The 27,872-nt window shown below is 41.1% G+C and overlaps 1 protein-coding gene across 1 annotated transcript in view; it reads left to right on the forward strand.

Moving 5' to 3' along the window:
- The first annotated feature begins 355 nt into the window (after positions 1-355).
- ANO4 (anoctamin 4) overlaps positions 356-27,872 on the forward strand; it is a 92,980-nt gene continuing 65,463 nt past the window's right edge. The window contains exons 1-2 of the mRNA XM_069973228.1: positions 356-436; positions 3,345-3,599. Of these exons, the coding sequence (XP_069829329.1) occupies positions 3,467-3,599 (133 nt within the window). The 5' untranslated portion in view covers positions 356-436; positions 3,345-3,466. The remainder of the gene's footprint in view (positions 437-3,344; positions 3,600-27,872) is intronic.

The following is a 27,872-nucleotide window of genomic DNA, read 5'->3' on the forward strand; positions in this document are numbered from 1 at the left end:
AGTCACCTAAATACACAATATCAGGGATCACTCTAATGCCAAAACACATTGGCATAAAGGAGCACTGTGTATCATTGAGGAAGTACATTAACATCCAATGGGAAACCAATTTTATTTCACATAAAGCATTTCTGTTATTTTATGATGTGGATTTATTTGTACTCCAACATAAAAACTACTGACCTGTCAGTTATTAGTCATGCTGGCTAGACATGTACTGCAGGTGAGATTTATGGCTATGTGCTTGTGATGGTTTATTGTGAAGCAAATAACCCTCTGGAGATGAAAAAAAATCACAAAATCGTTTTACTTGTTTTATCTTTCAGTTTCTCATGGTATTTTTCATATTTTACAGAGACAGATCCTAATAGTGGCAGCTACAATAATCTGTCCAGTGGGACGAGCTACTACAGCTGTGTCAGCCAGATCACTATAGGTAAGAAGCCAAAAGTTAGCGTAAAGAAAGCTAAATGAGTAGGAAACTTCAGTACATTCTTAACACTATGCCGTCAAAGAATATACTAAGAATCTACTAAATAAGATTTCACAGTTATATATGGCACTTACATAGCAATCTAAAATAACAGTGGCCAAAAAATAAATACAGACACACACCAGAGGTGAAGAGCTAGTATAATACCATATTGTATGTGTATTCCATCCATCCATCTAGGTATATGGTATAGTATGCAATTTATTACAACCTATACTGCTTGGGTTTTAGCTGGGGAATTGTATTTTTCTCATTTTCCCATTGCAGTTGTTACATGCTGGGATCAACTTTGGAAAGAACTATTTTTGTAAGTATTAATGCTCTTTCATCCTGCTTCTACCATTTTAAAGGCTATGTTCCCACTTTAGTAACATAGCGGGGAAAGGTGACCGTCTCGTAATATGGATGTCCGCTAATAATGATCATGATAGCTAAACTAAATGGTGGCTCTTATCCATGACTAACTTCTACCCCATTCACTAACAGGTGAACAGCTTAACATAAATGTGCAAATTTGTATACAATTTCCTATCTTCTGATATGTTAGGTGATGATATTGATGGGGAACCTGAGTGCTTAGATCTCATAGGTCACTATAACTAGATTGTTCTTCACAACAGTGGCAAAACATACTTAATGTGTACATGCTTGCAGTACACACTTGATTGTCACAGTATGCATAGTGGTTGCCGGTCATGCTTAGTGGTTGCAATATAAGCTTACATTGACAGTTCTTGGCTGGAGACCCTGTGATACTCCAAAATATCCACTGTTGTCTGGTTGTGTGCAAAGTGACTGCTTATGTCCATCCTACAGTGCTCCTAATAGTTTTTGATAGGCTTCTCTGTGCCACAGTCTGCTCTGCCTAGGTGTTTTATGAATTTGGACCCGCCAAACATAGTTCTACCTCACTGGTGCACTACCATACTGAGACTGAAATAAAGAAACACCATTAATTGACCGTCAGGTTTACATATACTATTTCCACCCAGGTGGTTTCCAACGAGTTGTCATCTTCTGCATTCTGCAATAGTCCTAATGTACTGTCCCTAATACAACAGCCCCAATGCTTCTCCAGTTATCCCTAGAATCATGCATGCTGTACCCCAATACCATGCCTGTTTTTCCCACCATTATGCTGCTGGCACCAAAATCACGAGAAAACCTACACGTCAGTTCTTTCTTTTGTAGAAGTGTGCAGCCAAATCATACAAGCCCTATGCTGTAGAATGCAGTTGTTCCATAGGATGTCGCAGGGGTTTCCGGCATCTTGCATTGCAGTTATGCTCCTTAGCACATGACCTTATAGCTGTCACATGGTCTGCCTCCAGTACATGTTCCATAATTTAACATTGATGGCCTATTCCTAAGTCCCAAGGCTAAAACATCCAATGACCATGGCAAAGAAGAGACAACCACCATACTTAGTGGCTTATGCCATCAATATTTCATGTTAAAAAGCACTTTAAGCCTGGAACTTTACATCGGAGACTATGATCACTGAATATGCAGTGAAGAATTGATAATTCAGTGTTGAGTCTGGCTATTCATGCCAGACTATTAGCGAAGCCTCTCACATATATTTATTGACAATATTGACAAAATTACACAAGAGTACAAGCAGTGTGACTATATTTCTCTAGTAATAAAGTAAAGCAGCTTACTAAGCTAAATAATTTTGTTGATGGACTATCAATTTTGGGATGCATGCCTCTATACATACACCAGTCTCTAGATGAATAAAAAAAAAAAGCAAAAAAAACACCATCAAAATAGATGAAACAACATTTACAATAATATATTGTATAGCACATAGTAATAAACCATGACTAACTGGGCATCAAAAAGGACAGATGAAAACTGCAGTGAGAGAGGCTCATGACAGTCCTAGTAATATTCTTAACAGCCTCCTTTGTGGAGTTAAAGGGGTACGTCGGCAAAGATCTTTTTCTTTTAAATCAACTGGTGTCAGAAAGTTATATAGATTTGCAATTTACTTAAAAAAATCTCAAGTCTTCCAATACTTAATAGCTGCTGTACGTCCTGCAGAAAGTGCTGTATGTTTTCAGTCTGACACAGTGCTCTCTGCTGCCATTCCTGTCTGAGACAGGAACTGTCCAGAGCAGGAGAGGTTTTCTATAGGGATTTGCTACTGCTCTGAACAGTTCCTGTCTCGAACAGAGATGTCAGCAGAGAGCACTATGTCAGACTGAAAAGAAAACACCATTTCCTGCAGGACATACAGCAGCTGATAATTATGGGAAGACTTGAGACTTTTAAATAGAAGTAAATTACAAATCTATATAACTTATAATAATAATCTATATAACTGAAACCAGTTGATTTGAAAGAAAAAGATTTTCGCCGGAGTACCCTATTAAATTTGTTTTTTTAAAAAGAAGAAACAAAAAAAAACACAAGGAGTCTCCTGGTTGCAAGTTACTGTAGCTTTGGGGTCTGATGTGCATCTATCTACTACTACTAAGCAACTACTCTAGTATAGGCATAAAAATGGATGACTTTTAGAAGCCTTGATAGAAGTTATTGAATATTATAAGCCCAATGTCTTGCCTTCATGCTATGTCCCAGTATGATCATTAGCCTGACTGCTGACTGGAAACAAGAAATTGTCCTGGCAAGTGCATAAAAACGCCACTTAAATGTTAATAAATACAATATCCATGGAAATAGTGGTGTCTTTCTCATAAAACGAATAGTACTACTGTAAAATAATGCCGATAAATCTAGAGAATTGCTTCCCTTAAGGACATAAATAATATATCAGTGGCAGAGGATTGAGCAATGCTTGACAAAATACATTTCTTTTGATAATATGCTTCTTGTATTCTAGGTTTTGAAGTTAATGGACCTGTTGCAATAGGAATATCACATTGGAAACCTCCATATGTTCACAATGAACCATACCATGCATTTGAACAATCCCAGCATAACCCTGATGTCCCAGCAGCACCAATGTCTTGCTCCTTCCTTACACAGATGGACGTATCAGCATCTTTATCCTGCCCAACCTCTCTGTCCATTATCCCTGCAGTGTCTCGCAGCAGCAGTCAAGATACCATAAGTCAAGAGGCAGAGGCTAATCCCGGTAAGGTCTTTTTGTTATCATGGATTCTTATGGAACCAATGTGAGAAAATATGGCCTGTTCCTTTGCCTACAATGTTACAGAGGTATTCTCTTCTAGAAGTATTGCTTCTAAGCTATCATACAATGGTAATGGGAGTGTCTACGCCTTCATAGTACAAGCGATGGAGACTGCAGAAGGAATGCTATAAGGCAAGAAAGAAAAATAACCATTGTATTGCCTATATCTAGTATATGCTAGAAGTATAGCATATACCATAGAGCTTCCTAGATAGATTTTTGAATGTTGCCAGCTACTTCCACCTGGCAGCTGAATTTGTCAGCTAGATGTTTTAGAGTTAAAAAGTTCTATTTATCTTTAGCATTTAATGCTGCTTATTTTTGGATACATCAACCTCTTAGCTGGTAGATAGCAACGGTGGACAACTTTTATACTCCTAGGAGTTGTGTAGGATGACACTTTTTCAACAATTTTTCAACAATTTTTGGAGGCCTTGTAGACCATCCTGTCTTGCGCAACCTATACCATACACGTCTTTATATAAATGCCTATACAAGCAATCATACCACAATACCTGAGACCAGTAAAATTATTCTATGAGTGTTTCATCTGTTGGTTTAGATGCCAGATCTAATCATTGTATGATTTAATCCCGCCACAACTGAGTTACAGTGATGAGAGGGAAAGAGTGTAATTTAATACCTGGCTCTACAGGTCACACGTGCATTGTTTCTATCCCCAGTATCAGATGTACTTTCCCTTCTGTTGTTGTCTCTCTCTCTGCTCAGCAATTAACAGGCCATACATAAACTAAAGCGGACATTTCAATAAGCAGACATAACTCATGACTCAGTTGACCTTCTCATTTTTCTGCTCCGTAGGAAAGAGTTTGTTCTGTTAACCACGTCAGAGGGGGGTATGCTGGTTTCTAGTTAACAATGTAGTTGACAAATATGACATCAGCTTTGAGCATTTATTGCTAGAAAAACATTAAGGGAATACTAGAGGCTAGTTGCAGCTTCAAAATGTTGCTTTAAAAATCTAGTTTATTATTATTATAATAATAATATTATAATTATTATATTATACTTTCGGAAGTTACTAAGTAGAGATGGACAGACAATAATGTGAAGGACTGCAGGGTCAGACAACATAAGGTTTTTACTTAAAAGCATAATTGGTTCATTTTTATTTTATATACTTTGTAGTAATAAAAGTAATTTCAAAGGTAAAATTAGCATTTAAGAAAGTTTTTAAGTTCTAGACTTATAGTACCTAATGCTACAGTCATAGTTTCCCGTCATTTAACAGAACAAAGTTTTGATTGGTCGGGCTCTGGGTGTTCAGAATGTTACTGATTGCTAAAACAAATGGGAAGCATGTAACTGTGCCCTTCTTTTCCTGGTTCACCTCAGTCTCTGTTCAGTGTCATGAAATGTTCTCGCTTCATTCACACGTCGGTATATTTTTGCAGATCCTTATTTTTTTTACGGATGTTACTGAAGTAATGTCCACAAAAATGCAAATCCTATAGGATTGTTGTTCTGTGCCGCAAATATGGTTAGTACTAGGACACGTCCTTTTCTTCTTTCTGTGGAGCCGCAATTACGGACAAATTTTGCAGACGTGTGAATGAGGTCTATAGAGTCTCCTACAACTGAACTGGGAATGCATTGTGCCAGAGACTCACAACCACACACTTTACACAGCTCATTCTAATAATTGGTGGAGGTAGAAGAAAAGTTGTACACTGAGTAAATTTACTAGTTATGTGCAGTAGCGGATTATAATAGGTCCTTTCCGGGCAGTAGCCCGGGGCCCTGAGCTCCTGGGGGGCCCATGGCCACCCAAAAAGAATTATACTTTCAGTGGTGTATTGTCTCCTGGCTACAGTTCTGCCATGATTTGCAAAAAAATCGCAGCTTTTTTACAGCAATTTTGCACAAATCAGGGCATCATGACATTATCTATCCTATACTATGAACACCACACCACGCTAGTTCTGCCATAGTTACAGTGGGATGGGGGGGCCCAAGCTTGGTCAACAGCCTGGGGCTTATGGTAAAGTTAATCCGCCCCTGGTTATGTGATTGTGTTTTCCCCAGATGACTATGCACTGAAACTCTATGGTGGCTTGTATTCACTCTTATGAATGTGCTCAAGATTCTGCTAGTTAAATTCCCTGGGAGATGGTGGAGGGGGAGGGCAGATTTCTAAGTTAGGTATTTTGTCAGTGTCTTGTTCTCTTAAAACCATATAAAATAAACTGATAAATAAATAAATAAAAAAGTTCACATACCCAGGAACACTAGTGTTGCCACCCCTTTTTTATATGGATAATAAGTTCCAACACCACACATACAACATAGTCTGTCCTGAATTTGTGGTGTCCCACCACGGGTGTTTCTTTTCTAAACACCCCTTGCAAAAGTCTGTACTTCAAAGTAAAAGTGGTAATGAAGTAGAACCTAAGTTTTGCCACTAGATATTGCTAGTATGTATATTGTGTACCTAAGTATTGCACAGCTATATGTAACTTAAGGGTTATATTGTTTTTAGGACCTGTGCACCAATGAGAGCTCTTTCACTTTTCTGCCTATCTCTATCTTTCTCTTTCTCTTGCACTCTCTTCTCACCCACTCACAGCACGAGTGTACCTCTCCTTAACCCTTTCCCGCATGAGAACGTAACTGTACGTCCTCGTGCGGGTGCGGGCGTTCAGAGCGGTGCCGCGCTGCGACCCCGCTCTGAACCGCAGCGATCCCGGGCTCCTCATGTAGCCCGGGATCGCGGCTATTAGCGGGCAGGTCAAATCACTCTAGATTGAGCTATATTATCCTAATGTATATCACTGTATTAAGCCTTCCTGCAGTGAAGAAGAGTTTATTTATTTTAACTGGACTCAGTTGTAATTAGCTAAGCACCTACACAGCCATTGCATCCTCCTTGGGTCTTCTCCCCTTTCTGTGGGTGGTGGTACTAATAGTCCGGGTGGGTCACAACTCCACTCCTGACCACTGTGATAAGCACCCAAGGGACCCCAAACAGCCCAGCAGGTTACTTACCACAGGGGAAAAAGTATAGACAGCCTATCTCAAATAAAAGCAGGTGGCGTCACTAACATAACATCTGAGCTATTCCTCGACCAACCACTACTATAGTGGAGTCACACTTTACCATCTGGCAAGTGACCGGTCGTCCACCACACCGGTGGTGCACCACAAATGTACTCTAACAGTCAAACTAGTAACATGAAAAAGTGACAAAACCAATTACCAAAATAAAACATAGAAAACAGAGAAAAGTAAAGTACCCAGGCCCCTGATTTAACATAGATTTTGTCATTATATCTATTGACAGTACACATCCAATGCATGTGAATTGGGTTTCTGCAAGCCCATTTATATGCATTGAAAATGTCTGCATGTATAAAAAGCATGCCATGGATTAAAAATCTTTAGCAGGCTAGGTTTTCTGCAGATTTTTTTCTGTTACACAAGGTTGGCATTTTAACTCCATCCACATGTATTATATTGTAATTTGCTGAAGATTTGTGATGCAGAATCTGCACCACATATCCACAACCAATGGACATGGTCTAAGACTATGTTCACACAACCTCAAAAATAGAGAAAAATAGTCCGCTTTTTCTATTTAAAATTGACGTCCGTTATGGCTGCGATGTAACTGACTGCAATGCATTGAAGTCAATGGGATGACAGACGTCCAATGCACACAGTGTATAAAATGACGGACGTTATCTGCACAGACAGCAAAATAATGATTGTGACAATTACTTTTAGACAGCTTTTGCAAACATTGGACGTAATTTTTTGTTGTTCACCAAAGTTTTTCTTTTTTCACCGTCCTTTCTCAGTTTTAACTATTAAATTCAATTAACTTTTCAATTAAAGACACTCCCAAAGGGCAATTTGTTCACCTTAACTAAGATAATGTACCAGCAGCTATTATTGCACTGACAGAGGGGCAAGCCCCAAAATAACAGACGTCAAAATTACAAGAAAACAAGAAAAATTGTTGTGTGAAAGCCTAAGGGTAGTGCCGATCTGCTAGCTTGTTTACTGGGCCTATTACACTGCCCGATTATCGTTTTAACTAAACTGATCTAATCTAAACTGGCATACATTACCTATCCATGGTCCAGGGCTCCTCTTGTAGTCTTCTTCTCCCTGGGTCCCGCGCGCTGCAGCTTTAGAGCGCCCTGTCTTAACTGACAGGCCGCTCAGCCAATCACCGGCCACAGTGGTCCCTGCCTGTGATTGGCCGAGCAGCATGTCAGCTAAGACAGGACGCTCTGAAGCTGCAGCGCATGGAACACAGGGAGAAGCACAGCCCAGGAAGAGCCCTGGACCTTGAATAGGTAATGTATTTACTTTGCTAATCGTCAGCCGCTGGCCGCGCAGCGCTATTGCAGGTAGCGATGCACGGTCGGTGGCCGACAATTATCTGTCCAAACCTATATCAACAATCAGCCGATGACAACGATCATCAGCTGATCGTTGTGTTTATTACACGGAACGATAATTGGCCGGATAGGGCCGATTCGGCCGATTATTGTTCTGTTAAAAGCATATTAAGTCTATGTTCACTAAGTATTTCTGTCAGTCTTTTGGTCAGTATTTTTTTTAACCAAAATCACAAGTGAAGCTGACAGGACAAAATTATAATGGAAAGATTTGGACAGCTTCTGTGTTTTCAACCCACTCCTGGTTTTGGTTGAAAAAAGACAGATGGAAATGCTATGTGTAAAAATAGGCTTAAAGGGAAACTATCAGAAGGTTAGAACCCCCTTCTAATGAATACTCATCCTGGGCTCTGCAGTGATCAGGGCAGGAGTGACGTCACTGCAGAGCGCCGCCCCAGTATTCATTAGAAGGGGCAGAGCGGTGCACCGAGGCTGTTCTGTCCCAGTGCACCAAACCACCTTATTTACATATCTAATAAACTACAAACTACAAAAATGGCACTGAGGATCAAGGTAAAAAAATTACCTTCATCTTGCGCTATAGGGACATATCAGCAGATAGTTCCCCTTTAATAAAATTGTAAATTTAAGAAATTGACGGTCAAGCTCAACATATATTCCACTGCAATAATTGGAAGACATTTTAGTACACAGCTTTGGTAATCATTATTGTTTTCTCTTGTTGCTGTGTCAGATGTTTTCTGTTATAGTCAGCACACAGTGATGCTCCCTTCTTCTGTCAGCAGATGATGATATTGTTACAGCTGCTATTAATTCCTGCCCTGACAGGAATCACAGCTTGTGATGTCATTTTTTCCCCTAGTTCTGGTTACCCTGAGTCATAATTAATAAATATTATATTATCCATGCACTTACATCAGTTGTATGAGAAGTGACCCCCCCCTCGGAAAAAAAAGAGAAAAAAATATACAATGCTGTCTTCTTCCTGGAATGACATTGAAGATCATGAAGTCATGAAGATCTTTATATTGTTATTATTTTTTTATTTTTTTTACATGCCAATAGTGTCTTATGTTACAAATTAGTGATTTGAATAGTGGCCACTAGAGGGGGCAGGGGAGCTTTCTGGTTACCATGTTGTTACTGAGTTCAGTATATGGTTATGTTCACATGACTTTTTTTTTTTTTTTTTAATTAAATCCATCATTTTGAGTTCCAAATTATGTCAGTCATTTTGCGTTTTGGACGCCCGTCATTACAGTGATGGCTGTTAATACATAATTCTAGTTCATGCTTTTTGGGTGTGGTTCTTTTTTGAAGGTCCATTGACTTTAAAGGGGTTATCCAGCTACAAAAAATGGCCACTTTCTTGCAGAGACAGCACCGCTTTAGTCTCCAGTTTGGGTAGGGTTTTGCAACTTAGTTTCATTGATGTGAAGGGGGCTTAAAGGGGAACTCCAGATAGGGAAAAATTGTTTTCTATTAAAAGTGCATTAAAAGTTATATACATGTCTCTAATGTATTACCCTATCTGTGCAGTTCTGCCACACTGGTAGTTGATTGACATCCAGGAAGTGACGAAAACTGGTTATTTCTACTATTACAGTGGCAGGGTGTCAGGTTGTAATAGTAGATTTAAATTGGTACCTGTGGATAGCTCTTCAGTATGTTTTCCCTGGAAAATTAGGCCATAGGTTCCTTTTTTTTAATTTTTTTACACATGATGGACATTTTTTTACCTCTTTGACTTATACTATCAGGATGCCCTTTTTATTGGATAGATTAACACAGAAAAATAATCTGTTCTGAGCATCAAATAGCAGCAAAACTTCATGGACAAGAACTCACTCAAGTATAAACAGAGCCTTAAACTTAACTAAACTTGAATAATTTTGAAGAAGCAACGTCAGTAACTCCAGTGGCCGTGAATGTGGACACCACAGCTAACTCAATGTCAAGAGTATCACTTATAACAAAGTAATCCAAGTAAGAAAGCACAGCAGTAGTTCTGATGTTAGAAAGAGCTTCCGCAGTGGCTTTGGTCCCTAATTCAATGTGCCAATCAGTTTGAGAAAAGACCATGAGATCTGAAACATTACACGCATCTGTGTCCCTGTAGCCTAAATACATGTTTTGCACCTTCTAGCATCAAAGCTAGCATTGTGTTTGGATTCTACTTGACCATACTGCATATATTAATAAAGAAAATAACTAATAATAATGAAAATGTTCCTTAGCCCCTTCTCAACCCATGAACTACAGTTATGGCATGGGTAGGGTGAGTGAGATTGACATGAGGAAGCAGGGCACCCTTCAATAATGACCACTCCAATGTCTTTCATTTAACTGGTTAGATGATGTGATCAATAGAAATTGTGATATCTAAACAGTTTTGACAGCTATTATTGGTGGCACAGTAGCTGCTGCTAAGACTTGGGCCTACTGTGACTTCTCTACTGACAGAGTCTGTCTATGGCAGAGTTTACCAGCAGAGCACCAATCTATGCAAGTAATTAAGCAAATATAATGGGTTAAAAAATTATGTAATAGGTTAAAATGTTTTTAAAAATATAAATAAAAACCAATTCCAAAAGTTCATTTCTGCTCCTTCTCCTATTTTCCAATTTGCTAAAAAAAAATGGCATCATTGCATACAGAATTGTCCAAACTCTTAAATTATCTTATTTAGGAATCCCTCACCATGAATGTCGTAAATGCAAAAAAATAGCAAATAGCGGCTCTCCCGCCCAGCCAATCAGTGCGTTGGCCAGCCACAGCCACTGAATGGTTTGGCAGAAGAGCAGGAAGCCGGGACCCTGTGCAGCAAGTCGGATTGAAGACAGGCAATGTATGCGTTAAGGGGTTAAGGGGGCGGGTGATTTACATACTTGCAGCGATCTGAAAGATTTGTTGCGAGTATGTATTCTAAAGGAACCGCCAGGACCCTGGATCGTAGTGGATTTCCTCTGCAATCCGTCCTGTGTGAAGCTACCCTTAGGCTATGTTCTCACAACGTATGGACAACAGACCTTGTTTGGCAATCAAAAACAGTGGGCGTTGTATTAAGTGTCAAACAACAGCGGTGTTTTCATTAAAAATTGCCTTGAAATTAATGCACAACAGCTGGAAATCATTGACATGTCAATTATTTCAATGGCTGTATCAAACAACGGCCATTGTTCAATACATTATGTGAACAGTTTAATAAAAGCATTGTGTGAACAGTTTAGTAAAAAATGTTATAATGTTATCATAAATAGCCGTTTTTTCTACTAAAAAGACATTGAAGGAACATAGCTATTCCATGGATTAAGTCCGCTTTATAGCTTCCATTTACTGTGCATTGTAGGTGCCATGGCTCTGGTGAACAACTGATCTTCAAGAGTATTAGTGTCGGATCCCCACTGATCACATATTGATGGCTTATGCTAGGGATACGCCATCAATTAAAAAAAAAATCCTGCAATACCCTCCCTTTGTATGTTTCACTGCTGGACTACCAATGGCTTCCATAATGTAGATTAAGAGGATAATGTGTATTACTACTAGAGATGAGCAAACCAGGTCCAGGTTCGAGTCCATCCGAACCCGAACGTTCGGTATTTGATTAGCGGGGGCTGCTGAACTTGGTTGTCTGGAAAACATGGATACAGCCAATGACTATATCCATGTTTTCCACATAGCCTTAGGGCTTTATTCAAGTTCAGCAGCCACCGCTAATCAAATGCCGAAAGTTCGGGTTCGGATGGACTCGAGCATGCTTAAGGTTCGCTCATCTCTAATTACTACCCATTCTTCAGGCATCATTTATATGATGGGAAAAGGATCTGTAGCTGAGAAAGGATTTATCTTATGGTGTGTTTACACAGAGAGAGTTATCTGACGCCAAAGCCTGAGCCTGGAATGGATTAAAAAAGAGGAGAAATCTCAGTCTTTCCTTTATGATCTGTTCTCTGTTTACAGTCTGTTCCTGGCTTTAGCTTCAGTGATCTGTCAGATAAATCTGTCTGTGTAAACGCACCATTAGATTAGGAGAACATGCATCTATGTAGCTGAAAATCCAGAGAAAATCCATGAAGATTTTTACATACAATGCAGAAGAAGGGTCTGGGTGGGAGGTAATAAGAGGTATGCAGGCTTACATTCTGCCGCAATTGAGGATAAAGTGGTAGAGTTTATTTAATGTATGGTTAAAATGTTTAGAGCACCTGTAAACCAGATAATGTGTTAAAGTGGTAACAAGTCAGCTGTAGTCTCAGATTTTTTTTTTGCTTGTTCTTATAGAGATAATCCACTAGAGGGAACTATTACCTAAATGAATGAAATGAGTATTTGGTAATATAGCCATGTGTTAAGTTATAGGAATCATGGTTGATAAATAAAGTAATATAAAGTAAATAATCTGCAACAATTTGAAATACAGATTTTTATACATATTATTTTAATATTATTGACCAGCCCATTTTAGTCAAAATCTATGCATCTGTGTCCACTTCAAATAAACTTCCTACTTTCAGTTTCCTCCATGGAAGTTGCTATTAATTTAAGATAAATCACATATAACTTAGTGATATATGTAATTCTGATATACAGTACATTAATTAGTTATACCTTTTACTTTTATTATTATTTTTTTACTATGTTTTTTTTTACAAATGTCTCTCATCTTTTGTAAACAATACTGGTACAAAAACTACAAGCAAAGTATCTAATACAGTGTTCCCTCAACTTACAATATTAATTGGTTCACGGTCGACCATTGTATGCTGAATATATTGTATCTTGAGACCAACACTCTATGGGAAATTGGTAGTAGGTTCTAAAGCCCTCCAAATATAATCACAATATAATGGGGGAAAAAAGAAGATTTTTTTTTAAAAAAAAGCAGACAATTAGTCGATTGTCTAGTTGTTCAAATGTGCCGCAGATCCTGACTGTCTGTAGCATTGTATGTTGAGTCTGGTCTAAAGTTACAATGGTCCAGAAAGGAACATTGTATGTTGAAAATATTGTAACCTGAGGCCATTGTAAGTTAAAGGGGTACTCCAGCGGGGGGGGGGGGGGGGCACTTTTTTGCTGGGGCCGGGGAGGAGGTGGCCGAGGGAAAAGACGTCCACTCACCATCCCAGGTTCCAACGTGACGTCTCAGGTCCGCTCAGCCACTCAGTGAAGGAGGCGGGATCCGTTTCAAGTCCGCTCAGATTCCGCCTCCTTCACCGACTGGCTGAGCCGACCTGAGACATCACGTCTCGGGCCCGCGTTAGACACCCGGAAGCAGCCGGGAACCGGGCACTGGAGCGCCGCGATGTGGGACCCGCCACTGGAACCGGGGCGGTGAGTGGACGTCTTTTCCCTCGGCCACCTCCTCCCCGATCCCAGCAGTGCCCCCCCCGCTGGATTAACCCTTTAAAGCGACTCTGTACCCACAATCTGCCCCCCCCCAAACTACTTGTACCGTCGGATAGCTGCTTTTAATCCAAGATCTGTCCTGGGGCCCGTTCGGCAGGTGATGCAGTTGTTGTCCTAAAAAAAACTTTTAAACTTGCAGCCCTGTGTCAAATTGGCATGGCCTTGAGTTTCTGTGCATTAGACATTCGTAATGATGAGGAGGGTGGGGAGGAGGGATGGAGGGGTGGTGCAAAGTTAGGGCACAGACACTCTAAGCCACAGCCGTTTTGCACAGGGCTGCAAGCTTAAAAGTTGTTTTCTACGACAATAACTGCATCACCTTCCAAACGGACCCCAGGACAGATCTTGATCTTGGATTAAAGGCAGCTATCCGAAGGTATGGTGGTTTGGGGGGGACAGATTGTGGGTACAGAGTCGCTTTAAGGGATCACTGTGCTAAAGATAACCAAATGTAATACTATATTAACAATGTAAAATATCAACTATTGGCTGGATTGTGGCAATCAAGGTTGTGTGGGTATTATTTTGTACACCCTTTCTTCCCAGAATTCCCAGTGGAGCAGGAATTACTTTTGAGTTTCCACATATCTTTATGGCTGTCTCCTTAAAGGGGTTATTCAGCGCTACAAAAACATGGTCACTTTCCCCCTACTGTTGTCTCCAGTTTGGGTGGGGTTTTAAAACTCAGTTCCATTGAAGTAAATGGAGCTTAATTGCAAACCGCACCTGAACTGGAGACAACAGTAGGGGGAAAAGTGGCCAGTTTTTGTAGTGCTGGATAACCCCTTTAAGGAGAACTAGTATCTCTTTGACCCACATTGATAGGCCTCTCACTTGCCAGCCAACACTATGCTCTGCACAGAATGGGGGCATCAATCCCAAAACAGTAGTCTGCAGATGGGAAGACTTTTCTTTTGGATGGATATTTGGCTTGGCATATACCCCTAGTCAATGTTTAGGACTCCTGGATGGAGTTAAACACTGACTTAAAGGGACCCCACTGATATAGGAGCTATTTTGCATACCCTTTCTTCCCAGAATTCCCAGTGGAGCTAAAATGGCCATTTAGTCTCCATATGTCTTTATGATGCTTTTAAGGAGAACTACTATTCCTTTGATCACAGCGCTAAATTTAAAAAAAAAAATTTAAAACAGGCAATCAACATTATATTAGCAGGAGTCCGTCTCTGAGCGCCCCCCAGGATCAGCTGTTGTAAAAGGCCGAGGGACTCTTGTGAACTTTACATCCTTGAATCCTGTTTTGCTGCTTATTAAAATTAATCTAAAAAATTGCATGTTTTTTTTTTTCAATGCGTTTGTCTGCAGAAATGTAAATGTGCAAACACAGCCTAATACCAGTCTATATTCTAAACCTGACAAATCATCTGCAGAAAACAGGATAACAAAACTGGAATATGTGAGATGTTTTATGTGGATAATCACATAAAAATATTCAAAGATGTACATAGGAAAAATGGAATTTTCTGCTTTTCTGCTTATCTATATAGGGGCTGGGTTCACACTATGTATATTTCAGGCTGTATTTGGTCCTCATGTCAGGTCCTCATAGCAACCAAAACCAGGAGTGGATTGAAAACCCAGAAAGGATCTGTTCACACAATGTTGAAATTGAGTGGATGGCCGCCATATAACGGTAAATAACTTCCATTATTTCAATATAACAGCCGTTGTTTTAAAATAACAGCAAATATTTGCCATTAAATGACGGCCATCCACTCAATTACAACATTATGTGAACATAGCCTTTCTGTGTTTTCAATCCACTCCTTGTTTTGGTTGCTATACAGCCTCAAACATATAGCCTCAAATATACGTAGTGTGAACCCAGCCTAATTAGGATGTAAACACATCCATGCCATAGGCTTGGTTCAGGAAGACAGTAGGTATTTTTATATATATATATATATTTTTTAATATAGCCACTGTCTTCCACGCTATAAAAACCCTTAAGCCGAAGGCAGTCTAGACGGGAGATTCAATACATGTTTACTCTTCGAGAAAATTGAAGAAGCATATTTGACGTTAGAATTGTTCTATTTTTTTGGTGAAATCAATGCAGCCTCTGAAAATAGTACAATGCGGCACTAATGGAAGGTTATTAGAAGAAGGAAGCAAATGTCTTATACCACCATATTATATGAAGTTAGCTTTAGCTAATGTTCTGTGGGAAAAACATTCTGTGTATGTTTAAAATAAGCTATAATAAGACTGCTATATTTTTTTTTTTTTTTATACCTCTTCATTCTACCTTATATTTAAAAATCTAGAGTCTTCCAGTACTTATCAGCTGTTGTATGTCCTGCAAGATGTGGTGTTTTCTTTCCAATCTGACACAGTGCTCTCTGCTGCCACCTTTGTCCATGACAGGGATTGGCCAGAGCAGGAGACGTTTTCTATGGGGATTTGCTACCGCTCTGGACAGTTCCTGTCATGGACAGAGGTCAGCAGAGAGCACTGTATTAGGCTGGAAGGCAAACACCACTTTCTGCAGGACATGCAGCAGCTGATAACTACTAGAAGGGTTAAGATGTTTAAATAGAAGCAAATTACACATCTATATAACTTTCTAAACCAGTTGATTTGAAGGGAATAAAATTCGCCGGAGAACTCCTTTAAACCCCACCCATGCAGTCTCAGTGATATGACATCATTGTGCCTGCTGGAGGGTCCCGTCACCGTGGCTTACAGGCTGCAGGCCATAAGTGATGAAGATCTGTTCCATGCCCAGATTAGGTTAGTGTTATATTTTAGGGTTTTTTCTGTTGGGACATTATTACTGGTGGGATAAGGGGTGCACAGCAAGCGGCATTATTACTATATGGGGGTTGGGAATGCACAGCAGGGGAAATTACTGTATTACTATATGGGGTGGTGGTTGCACAGCAGGAGGCAATTTGTATGAAAAAAATTATATACATTTTACACTTTAAAGTGACACTGTCATCCCCTGACTGTCTACCAAGCTGGTGACACTGCTGGATAAATATCAAAGAAAGCATTTAAAACATATTTTTGTTGCCCATGTCTGTGTAATTATTTTAAGAAAAAAAGCCTTAGTGTCAAGGAGGTGGGGGCCTACAATTCCCTGGGCCCTGGCACTGCTTTGCCTCACTGAGCTGTATGCACAATGCACTTACTAATTATGTAGAGCAGGGGTGGGGAACCTCCGGCCCGCGGGCCGCATCCGGCCCCTGAGACCTCCCGATGCGGCCCGCGGCCCGCAGCTCCCCTGTGATGCGCGCCGCTCTGGAGGAGGAAGGAGCCGGCATACACAGCATCCTCCGGTGTCTGTGACAGCTGCCGGATACAGGAGGATGCTGTCTGTGTTGGCTTCTTCCCCACTAGAGCGGCGCGTGCCTTCAGTCTCCTGCGGGCCGCGCGATGACGTCATTTCATCGTGCGCCGCCTGCAGGAGAAGACCGGCACAGAGGACCTGGGAGAGAAGAGGACCTGGACAGCGTGGGAACGGAGGAAAGGTGAGAGGGATGTTTATTTTTTTTTTATTTGGGGGTTAACTAGGCTGCCAGAGACATGCCTGATGGGGGTGATAACTAGGCTACAAGGGACATGCCTGATGGGGGGGATAACTAGGCTACCAGGGACATGCCTGATGGGGGGGATAACTAGGCTACCAGGGACATGCCTGATGGGGGGGATAACTAGGCTACCAGGGACATGCCTGATGGGGGGATAACTAGGCTACCAGAGACATGCCTGATGGGGGTGATAACTAGGCTACCAGGGACATGCCTGATGGGGGGGATAACTAGGCCACCAGGGACATGCCTGATGGGGGGGATAACTAGGCTACCAGGGACATGCCTGATGGGGGGGATAACTAGGCTACCAGGGACATGCCTGATGGGGGGGATAACTAGGCTACCAGGGACATGCCTGATGGGGGGGATAACTAGGCTACAAGGGACAAGACTGATGGGGGTGATAACTAGGCTACAAGGGACATGCCTGATGGGGGTTAACTAGGCTACCAGAGGCATCACTGGGGGGGTTAACTAGGCTACCAGGGACATGACTTGGGGGTTAACTAGACTACAAGGGGCATCATTGGGGGTTAACTACAATAGCAGGGGCACTGGGGGAACAATACTTTGCCTTGCCCCATGTGCTGCAAACCCACGCTACTAACTGCCGCGCACAGTATGCGGCCCTCGAATGATTTTATTAATGCCCGACCGGCCCTCGACATGGAAAAGGTTCCCCACCCCTGATGTAGAGGGACAACAAACACAAAAACCTGGTAATTCATATTTCTCTAGTGACTGTGGCTGCTAACATCTGGCTATAGCGTTTTTAAGTCCAAAAAATGCACCAATTTTGGGGGTTTTATTGATTTTTTTTTCTGCAAACCACCTAGGGGGCATTTATCAAAACTGGTGTATGCCAATCTTAAATAAAGTCCCGTTTCCCGTGCATGCATCTTAGTAAAGCCGTCCGAACCTGCACCTGTCGCAAGGATTGTGTAAAATCTACTACTTTGGAGCAGATGTAGATTTTTACATGGTTTACCCCAGGCATAAACCATAATAACTTAATAAGAGGCATAAGAGGAGGCCGTGCTTCCCCCTCACCTTACCGCACCCCCACTGCCTGCTCATCAGGTAAGCGGGGGTTAGAGCTCGCATACATCAAGAAAAAGGCGAGAAAATTGGCGCCAGTTGGACAGAAGAGAACCTGCGATATTGGAAGCTGGGGGAGGGGACCTGAGTGTATAGGGGAGTATGTCTATAGATGTTATCCTGAGTGGTAAGGGGAAGGTGGGGGGGTTAGTGTACATAGTGTACCTCCATTGGGGTACCTGGGGCCCACCAGAGGAAATGATCCTTAGGGCCCACCAAAGAAGAATCGGTAAAAAGCGACATACTGACCCGGCCCTATTCTGGATTCATCTGGATCTGCGACAACTCCCTTGTGAATGACATGTTTTCAGTTAAATTATAACTCTCAGAATACCCTAAACTTATGAAGCTTTAATTAAGGGTATGTTGGGAGTTGTAGTTTCAGAGAGAACAAACCTTTAATAATTGATTGTTGTGCAGAAGCTTCTGGTGGCCGTAATCTGTTACAACCATCAGCCCTGAAGGTCCAGCACTATATGTCTCTACAGTGGCAGCTCATATGTACTACAACTCCAAGCATATCCTGAGGGATGCAGACTATCAGTAAATTCTGGGAGTTGTAGTGCCTGCAGCTGTTGAAGTTGGAGGGTCTTAGATACATTGTACACTGAATGGTTTGTGGGAGATCAGAATACATAGTTATGTGAGGGCTCAGTGTGTGGAAGTGATCCCAGAACAGCACTAATATATATATATATATATATATATATATATATATATATATATATATATATAAATTATCACCATACTGTACCTATCAACATACCATCACGCTGTTACTGACCAAATCTTCCATTATCATACTACTACCCCTTCAGCCTTCTGCTCCTCCATCATCATACTACTAATACTACTACCTCCTTCATCCTTCCGGCACCTCCATCATCATATTACTACCCCTTTATCATCCTCCTGCCCCTCCATCATCATATTACTACGCCTTTATCATCCTTCTGCCCCTCCATCATCATACTACTAACCCTTTATCATCCTCCTGCCCCTCCATCATCATACTAGCTAGGCTACAAGGCTAGGCTACCTTCTTCCTACTGCTCCTCCATCATCATAATACTACCCCCTTCATCCTACTGCTTCTACATCATCATACTACTACCCCCTTTATCCTACTGCTTCTACATCATCATACTACTACCCCCTTCATCCTACTTCTTCTACATCATCATACTACTACCCCTTCATCCTACTGCTTCTACATCATCATACTACTACCCCCTTCATCCTCCTGCACCTCTATCATCATACTACTACCTCCTTCATCCTCCTTCACCTTCATCATCATACTACTACCTCCTTCATCCTCCTTCACCCTCCTTCACCTTCGTCATCATACTACTACCTCCTTCATCCTCCTGCACCTCCATCATCATACTACTACTTCCTTCATCATCCTCCTGCACCCCCAAGATCATACTACTACCCCTTCATCATCATACTACTACCCATTCATCCTTCTGCCCCTCCATCATCATAATACTATGCCCTTTATTATCATACTACTACCCCCTTCACCCTCCTGCTCCTCCATCATATTACTACCAATCCATCATCCTCTTACCCCATCATACTACTCCCCCCTTCATCCTCCTGCCCCTCCATCATATTACTACCCCTCCATCCTCCTCCTTCCTCCTTCATCCTCCTACCCTTCCGTCATCATAGTAGCACCCCTCTCATCCTTTTGCCCCTCATTACCATACTACTACCTCCTTCATCATTCTCTTGGCCCTCCATCTGTATTTAAAACAAAAAAGCTATACTTACCTCACTACTACCCCCTTCATCCTCCTGCTCCTCCATCATATTACTACCAATCCATCATCCTCCTACCCCATCATACTACTACCCCCTTCATCCTCCTGCCCCTCCATAATATTACTACCCCTCCATCCTCTTCCTTCCTCCTTCATCCTCCTGCCCTTCCGTCATCATAGTAGTACCCCTCTCATCCTTTTGCCCCTCATTACCATACTACTACCTCCTTCATCATTCTCTTTGCCCTCCATCTGTATTTAAAACAAAAAAGCTATACTTACCTCACCTGTATGGTTCCTCTAGTCCCCCAGCGACTCCTCTCCCCAGTCTGCGTGAGTGAGATCGTGAACGCTGGAAGGGGGCGGGGCTTCCCGTGACATACCCGGGACATGGTTTTGCAGGGCTGTCTTCTCAGAATCGGGCAGTCCCGGCAAAACCATCTATTTATCCAGCTGCATGTCCGACACTGGAGCCCACTGAGGAAAGGTAGCATCACCCCATGGCTGTCTGGGGTCCCCAGCTGCTGGACGGTAAGTAGGGGAGGGGCACACCGGTGGCCCAGTCCGACACTGTGTACCTCTCCTAAAAATCACACAATTGGCGTCAATTTATTTTATTATGAAGGGAGAGTGAGGACCATAAAGAATTTAGGAGAACCGCTAATTGTTGTACACGGCTTAGGTGGGCCAAATGTGAGGAAAGAAAGAGAGAGAGATAAAGCTGCTCTCTACAGACTGGCATCTAATCTTTTTTATGAAGACCCTGCATTGTCTAGTATAAGAGTTTTCTTCCTTCTGGAGAGAAGATAATTTGTATTTTTTCTTTTTTTTCCCCATGGAGCATTGTCTGAAAATAAATCTTCGGACACCACCTATTTCTCTTCAATGAGATACAATATGACCCTGATTTAGATGAATAAGAAATACAACCCTATACAGAAAACATACTGCAGTGTAAGACTCAATCTAGAAAGTGGCAATGATGCTAGCATTACACAAATTGACAATTTAATTGCTCATGAAAGCGAGACTGAAAAAGAGTGCTCGCAGCACTGTTCAGTTCATTGGATAGATAGTTAAACACAAGATTGACCGTAAATGTTAAATTAAAGTCAGTAGTAGTGCATATAGTAAGAAAGCAGGTATGCCAGCCAACAGGTGGTATAGTGTAATAGCAAACATAGAAGTACAATAGCAAACATTGAAAATGGGTAAAACACCAGGTTACATATCAGACATTGTTAGTCTGTCACTGCCTAAATGGAGCCTGTATAACAAGAATGTGAATGCTTCTTCCCTTTTAGGGAAAAGATACAAGAACACTGTGTATTACCCAAAAACCCCAGAGGAAAAACATTTTTCAGCCCAATAGAGAGTAAATGGAGTACAGGCCATGAGCACAGGTGCACTGGGCACTCCATTCATTGCGGGGCAATTGTGTTCTCTTCTTGGAATTAGTGGGGGTTCTGGCAGTTGATCCAATTAGCTTGTTATCTGGTATCCTAAGGGTATGTTCAAGGTGAGTTTGCGCTGTGGACTATAATAATGTGGATAGTTATAGAAAAACCAACAACAAGTGGATATATCAGTATAAATAATATGTAATTCTATGGTGATGCATTCCATTTTAAGCTGCATTGCATGTCATAGTTTATCAAGCCACTATGATTTTGCTAGCCCATTGAAACTACACCTTCCCAAGAACCAGGGTCTATTACAAACACACACAGTTTCATTCAATATAAAAAACTTGACCATCTTATGCAAAAGTCATGGGTCTATATCCTGATGACTCCACCTTCATTTCCAGAATTCCAGAAGCTTTGAATCCAATAAACTTCATATTGTAAATTAGTTGCAAAACCTGAGGACAGGAGTGGTTCTGTTTTTGTGAAGAAAGCAGACATTTTTTTACTAATTGTAGATAATAGAGATTAGTGAAGCGGGGTTTGTTTAGCTTTGTACAAAGCTACTTGATTGGCTCAATAAGCAACTGGAAAACATGGGTACAGCTATAGGGTGTGTCTATGTTTTTTTAAGGGCTGTATCCATGTTGTCCATGTGGTCCTTGGGCTGTCCCCACCTTCTCCACAGAGCGGGGAGACAGTCGCTCATTTCCAGCAGATAACCTCTTCTATAAAGGATAGCTCTGAGGGGTTACCCTTTTCAGGGTAAGTGCTTCACTAGAGGACAGCTCAGGTAAACTGATATAGAAAGATAGATCTACATCCTACATTTTTTTCAAAATTACATGAATATAGGGCAAACTATAGTGCAATTCACTATTATTGTGAACCAAGTCCTTCCGCACCTGAGCCGCTCGCTTCACTGTGTGAACTGACAGGTCTTTCTGCGGCCAAAATTTACTGACATGTCTGACTGACAGGGTGCTGCGGGGGGGGGGGGGGGGGGGGGGGGGGCTGCCCGGGGGATCGCTGATCGTCCAGACAACCTTAGAGCTTTATCCAACTTCAGCAGCCACTGCTAATCAAATGTCGAACGCTCAGGTTCAGATAAACTCGAGCATGCTCGAGGTTCGCTCATCTCTACTCTCTAGTACTGCTGCAGGTCTAGATAAGGCAGGTTACCAACACTATATGAATAAAAAAGGTTCTGTGTGCGTCTTATCTGTCACTCTCTGAAACTTGGCTCAGGGAATATTATAATCTATAGTATTAGTGTACAGGAAGGAAGGAAGTGTACATGTGCAATATGGCCAGACAACTACAACATAAACAAGATCAAAACAACTCAAAACATAACTTATCTCCTATAGATTTATATCTAATTGATTATACTGAAAGTAAAGACACTAGAGTTTTACCTCAAAGTAAAACCCATATTGCAAATGCAATTCATTTCCAAACTACTAATAATGTTAGATAGCTGTCAAGTCCAGGAGACACATGGAACCTTTCATATATCTGTCTGTAATTCCAGACTGGGTAGTACAGATTCAACCATAAACATTGGATAGCTGTGGGCAACAGCTGAGAGTGCATGTATATTTTAATGGGAAGAAAGGAATAACCTGCTGCTAGACAAACATGCCCAATCCTTCTCTCCATTGACTTCTGCTGTCATAGAAGACTCTGGAGACCACAGTCCACATAAGGTGGTTGACCAATCTGTCTGCATTTGTCAGGTTCAGACCACTTTTATTTTGGATGTATCGGAAGCTTTAATGTTGATATCAACTGAATTGTTTACTGCACCTGTGTTCATATTAATATACTGACCTAGATTCTTTGCTCTCAGAAAACTCTGCCCCAGTACATTTTGTTCTTGCAGAAGTCAGATGAGTTATCAGAGCAGAATAATCCTGTGTACCAGTCTCAGAGGTAGCAAGGTGTCTGAGCATCTTCTTATAGTGCCATGTGTGACCTCTGCTGTCCATATACAGCTAAGGTGTTTGTCCTATAGACTGAAGCACTGCAGTCTCTGCAGCCATCTGTGTTGTCTGGAGCAAGGCATAAACACTTATGACCCATGCACTGGTATGCACAGGGGCTGGGGTAGCTCCAGTCAGAGACCTGTGATGACAGTGCAGGAGCTGATGACATTGATGTAGTGCCAGGAATATTGTAAGAAGCCTGTGTTCTTATTCCAAGCAGTGCAAGGTAAAGCAGCTTTGATGCTCTGCAGTCACTGCTTTTTTTTTCTGGTCCAGCGTCATGCTGACACTGCTCACTTCTTCTTGATTGGATGTTTCCAGGGACTGACTAAGAATACTGATGGTATCTTACAGAGTAGCTCAGCCACATGGATGAGGATTCCTCTATACCATTCTTCCTTATTCTGTATAATGATCCTATATTACCATCCACTGTTATCCATGCTGTAGATAAGGGCAAAGTAATTGCAGGTGGTCACTTGAGAGAAGGTTTTTAGCCTGTGCCAAGTCACCCTGGATGCTCCTGACATGACTGCAGATGCTATTTGTCCTGGAGAACTAGAGGAGAGATGTCCTGTGTGTCTGTGTGTGGATTCTCTGCTCCTGTGGTGAGTGTTCAATAGCATGATATCAGCTTAGCAATGCTGCAGTACATTATTTCTCTCTCCTCCTTGTCTCTTTGACCTTCATTCATTAGCTCTTCAGGGTATTGGGATATAGGGCTGAAGCTCAGAAATTCAGTTTTATGGAAATGTATAAAGAAACCTTACAATGTTGCACATCATGTCTAGATTTAACATCATCATATGGCTTCTTTATGAGATGTATCATGTGCATGCAAATGCGTTTCTATACATTCTCTACCTCTGTGTATACATGTATTTACTGGATATGTGTATTAGCATATATATAGTGTGTGGGCATTGTATACAGTATGTGTGATTATAATTGCATCTCACTTCGCTGAGTTTATCATTTGCATAGTAACAATGTGTAACAACCAGTATGGTTTTCCCTGTTCCTGAGTATCAAGTTATTCAGTGATGTAACAGATCTGCAGTAAATGTTAGAATGTATTGTAATGTAATGTATGCAGCTAGATGTCTTGTATGCACAGTGGTCTGTTCTGTTTGGGCTTTTTCTCACTAGTCAGTTACACACATGGAATTGTTTTCATGTGACGCAGACCTAGCAGATTACATCATTGCAGTTTACTGGAGAGAAGGGGGAAGCTAGACTAGTATTGACGTAGTCATCCTTGTTCAGCACACTGCAACCATCCTATGTGGAATGAATCTGCTAGTGATAGATTTCAAGAAAAAAATTGAAAAATAAACCCTTTAATTGTCCTTGACTTGTTGACTCCAAGGACCTTGAAAATACTATGAAATAAATATTTCCGCTGTTTTGTGGATGTCACGTAGCTAAACACAGAGCCTAATGGCAGTCTGCTTAGTTATGCATGAGCACATCTCTGTTACCAAAATCGCTGCATCGGCAGGAGATTTATCACTTAGGAGCCCAGGAAAGTTCTGCGACAACCCCCTGTAAGAGCTGTAGTAGCTGCCATTAGTGGTTATCATATTATTTGTTAAACACAGAGAAAAAAATATTTTAAAAACTGGTGATTTTTTAGCTGAAATCTTTAAAGGGAATCTGTCAGCTGTAATTCACTTTACAAAGTGCTGACACTGCTAGGTCAAGGAGACATATGGTTTCTTTCATATATCTGCATTTCCAAAATGTTGAAAAAATATTTTATTGTTTGGTACAAATTGTCAAAGAGCCGTTTCCAAGCTCCTGAATAGCAACAAGCTGGAATGTCTCCTCTCTCCAGCTATCAGGGTCAGCAGTTTGGAACCTAAATTGCAGCTTAGAGATTCCCTTTAAATGGACACTGTCATTACCAATAAATAATATTAAATCAGTGGGGGAGGTGATATACTACATGTTTGCAACTTACTTCATTTATTTTTGTTTGTTTTCTATGCGAAATACAATCAGCCACTAGGTGTATCACTTACTGAAAAACTGCAGTCAAGGCTGCAACACTAAGGGCCCATTCACACTGCGGAAATTAGGTGAAAATTCCAAGCGCAATCCCCATTGCGGACTCTGCTTAGAATTCCGCCTGAATTACTGCCTCACTGTTAAAGGAGAAGTCTGGCAAAAAAATTTATTAAAATATTGTATTAGTCCCCAAAAGTTATACAAATCAGCAATATACACTTATTATAGGAAATGCTTATAAAGTGCTTTTTTCCCTGCACTTACTAATGGTGATGTCACGACCCAAATCCCAGAGCTGTGCGGGCTGTGGCTGCTGGAGAGGATGATGGCAGGGGGATGCTCAGTGTCCCTCCGGTGTCCTGTGTCCCTCAGTGTCCCCCTTCCATCATCCTCTCCAGCAGCCACAGCCCGTACAGCTCTGGGAGTCGAGTCATGACATCATCATAGTCCTTCTGGGTTTCAACCCACTCATATTATTAGATTAAAAATACAGCCACATGTTATACCTTTTTACAATAAAATATTGCTTTTATTTTTCTGTGTCTGAACCTAGCCTAAAGATTTGTGTATATTTGGTCACTTCTGCACCAATAATAGGTATTCCCCACCAAACGTTTACGTCATATCCAGTGGAAAGCGCTGTCTTGGGAAAACCCTTTTTTGTATTATTCTGAGGCAATGTCTTCCCCAGTGGAATGTATTGCGCCCATTAACAGATATTGCAGACAACCTATATGGGAGGATAATGTTCTGTAGTTTGTGCTGATCTCTTTTCATAGACATGTGGTCCGGAAATAAACATTTCTATGAATCTTCAACAAGATTTATTTCAATGTTTTATGAATTTATTATATTAGTCTAGCAACACTTGATTCCAATGATTTCCATTGAGATATACTGTACTACAGCAAAAATTGGAGCGTTAAGCAGTGTCGCAAAGAGTGCCATCTCTTTTTTAAACTTTTATAATATTTATTTATACAATGTAGAAGTACATGCCCAAGGTGAGGCTGTGAAGAAGCTTCACTGAACTCTTCATTTCTATTTGTTACTTTTGTCCTTTACAAATGACTTTGCTTTCTAAAGAGAAGTCGGGAAAAGTGACTGGGGCATGATCTATCATCAACAGAGGCCCATGATTCTCTTTACATTATTTGTGAAGAGAGCCATGTCCCCAGATTGAGACGTGAAAAAAATTTCCTGTTTTTTCTGTAAGTGGACAATATTTTATGTCAACCAATAAGGTGTTAGCCATTTGCTTAAGGGCCAGTTCATGCAGGCTTGTGTGAAGATACCTAAAAGAAATACAAATCATCTAGTACAGAGAGAAAATTGAGGTTTATGCTGAGCCACTCCACAGAAGACTTCAAACTCGCATGAAATATGCTTAATGTTTTACTTTTATTACTAGGTGTACAAATTATAACACATTTTGTGTTTGGGCCAACCCCTAGGAAACAAACACGATTGGTCCAAAACATATTATAATTTGTACACCTAGAATAAAATTGACTTTGAGGGCTTTTGTGTAGTGGTACCTTTTTCCATTCTTCATAATTCAAGATTACTTACTCAAAGGTTGGACGATTAAGTAGGAAAAGTCTGGCAGCCCCCATACACTCACCACATATGACCAAAAAGGCTAATATAGATGTTGTGCCTGTAAACAACATGTGAGTATGTTACCTGAAAAGCTGTGCCTATACCTACATAAGTGTAAATGCCTTGCTTTATGAAGCGCTTTCACTTTTTTTTTAATATACAGTGGTACCTTGGTTTAAGAGTAACTTGGTTTAAGAGCGTTTTGGTTTAAGAGCTCACAGTTTTTCAAAATTGTGACTTGGTTTAAGAGCATTGCTTTGTTTTAAGAGTTCCCTGTACTGGGTGGGAGCGGGAGTGGGGGAGGGGCATGGTCTGCACAGGGTGGTCTACAGCCCTGTACTCTGACCCAGGAAGTCTCCCTCACCTTCCAAATCATAACAGATCCACCTCAGGCTGGGGCTTACATCAGGGGACAGGACTGCGGAGGTAATCTATCCATAGCTGTAACCTCTCTCTCCCTGGACAGAGAGTGCTGCATGTAAGTGCCTACATCTGTCCTGCTCATTCCTTCATGCTCCCTGCAGTCTCTGTCAGCCCTTGTGTTTCCCATCCTCTCCATTACTGTACAGTAACTTATAATATCACAGATTCTGCTGTTTCTGAATGCTTGTTTCATTTGTTTTACATGTTATTCAGAATAATAAATCATTATTTTTGGGGTGTGTGGAACCAATTGTCTGCATGTCAGTGATTTCTTATGGGAAAATTTGCTTTGGTTTAAGAGTGGATTTGGATTACAAGCGCGGTCCCGGAACGAATTATGCTCGTAATCCAAGGCACCACTGTATATCTGAATACTGAAAGTAAAGGTTTTACTGCTTCAAGATTAGGACTGGTATAGGTTATAGGGGTGGGGAAAACCAGTAGGTTTGTAAACAGGTGCATGCCTACCATGTTTCAGACCATGTGACTGCTGATGGGAAAAGAAGAGTTCCAGGTCTGGTTGGTGCCATTTCTGGAAGACAATTGTGCAGCACTCTTTT

The sequence above is a fragment of the Dendropsophus ebraccatus genome, chromosome 1, assembly GCF_027789765.1.
Source record: "Dendropsophus ebraccatus isolate aDenEbr1 chromosome 1, aDenEbr1.pat, whole genome shotgun sequence".
NCBI lineage: Eukaryota > Metazoa > Chordata > Amphibia > Anura > Hylidae > Dendropsophus > Dendropsophus ebraccatus.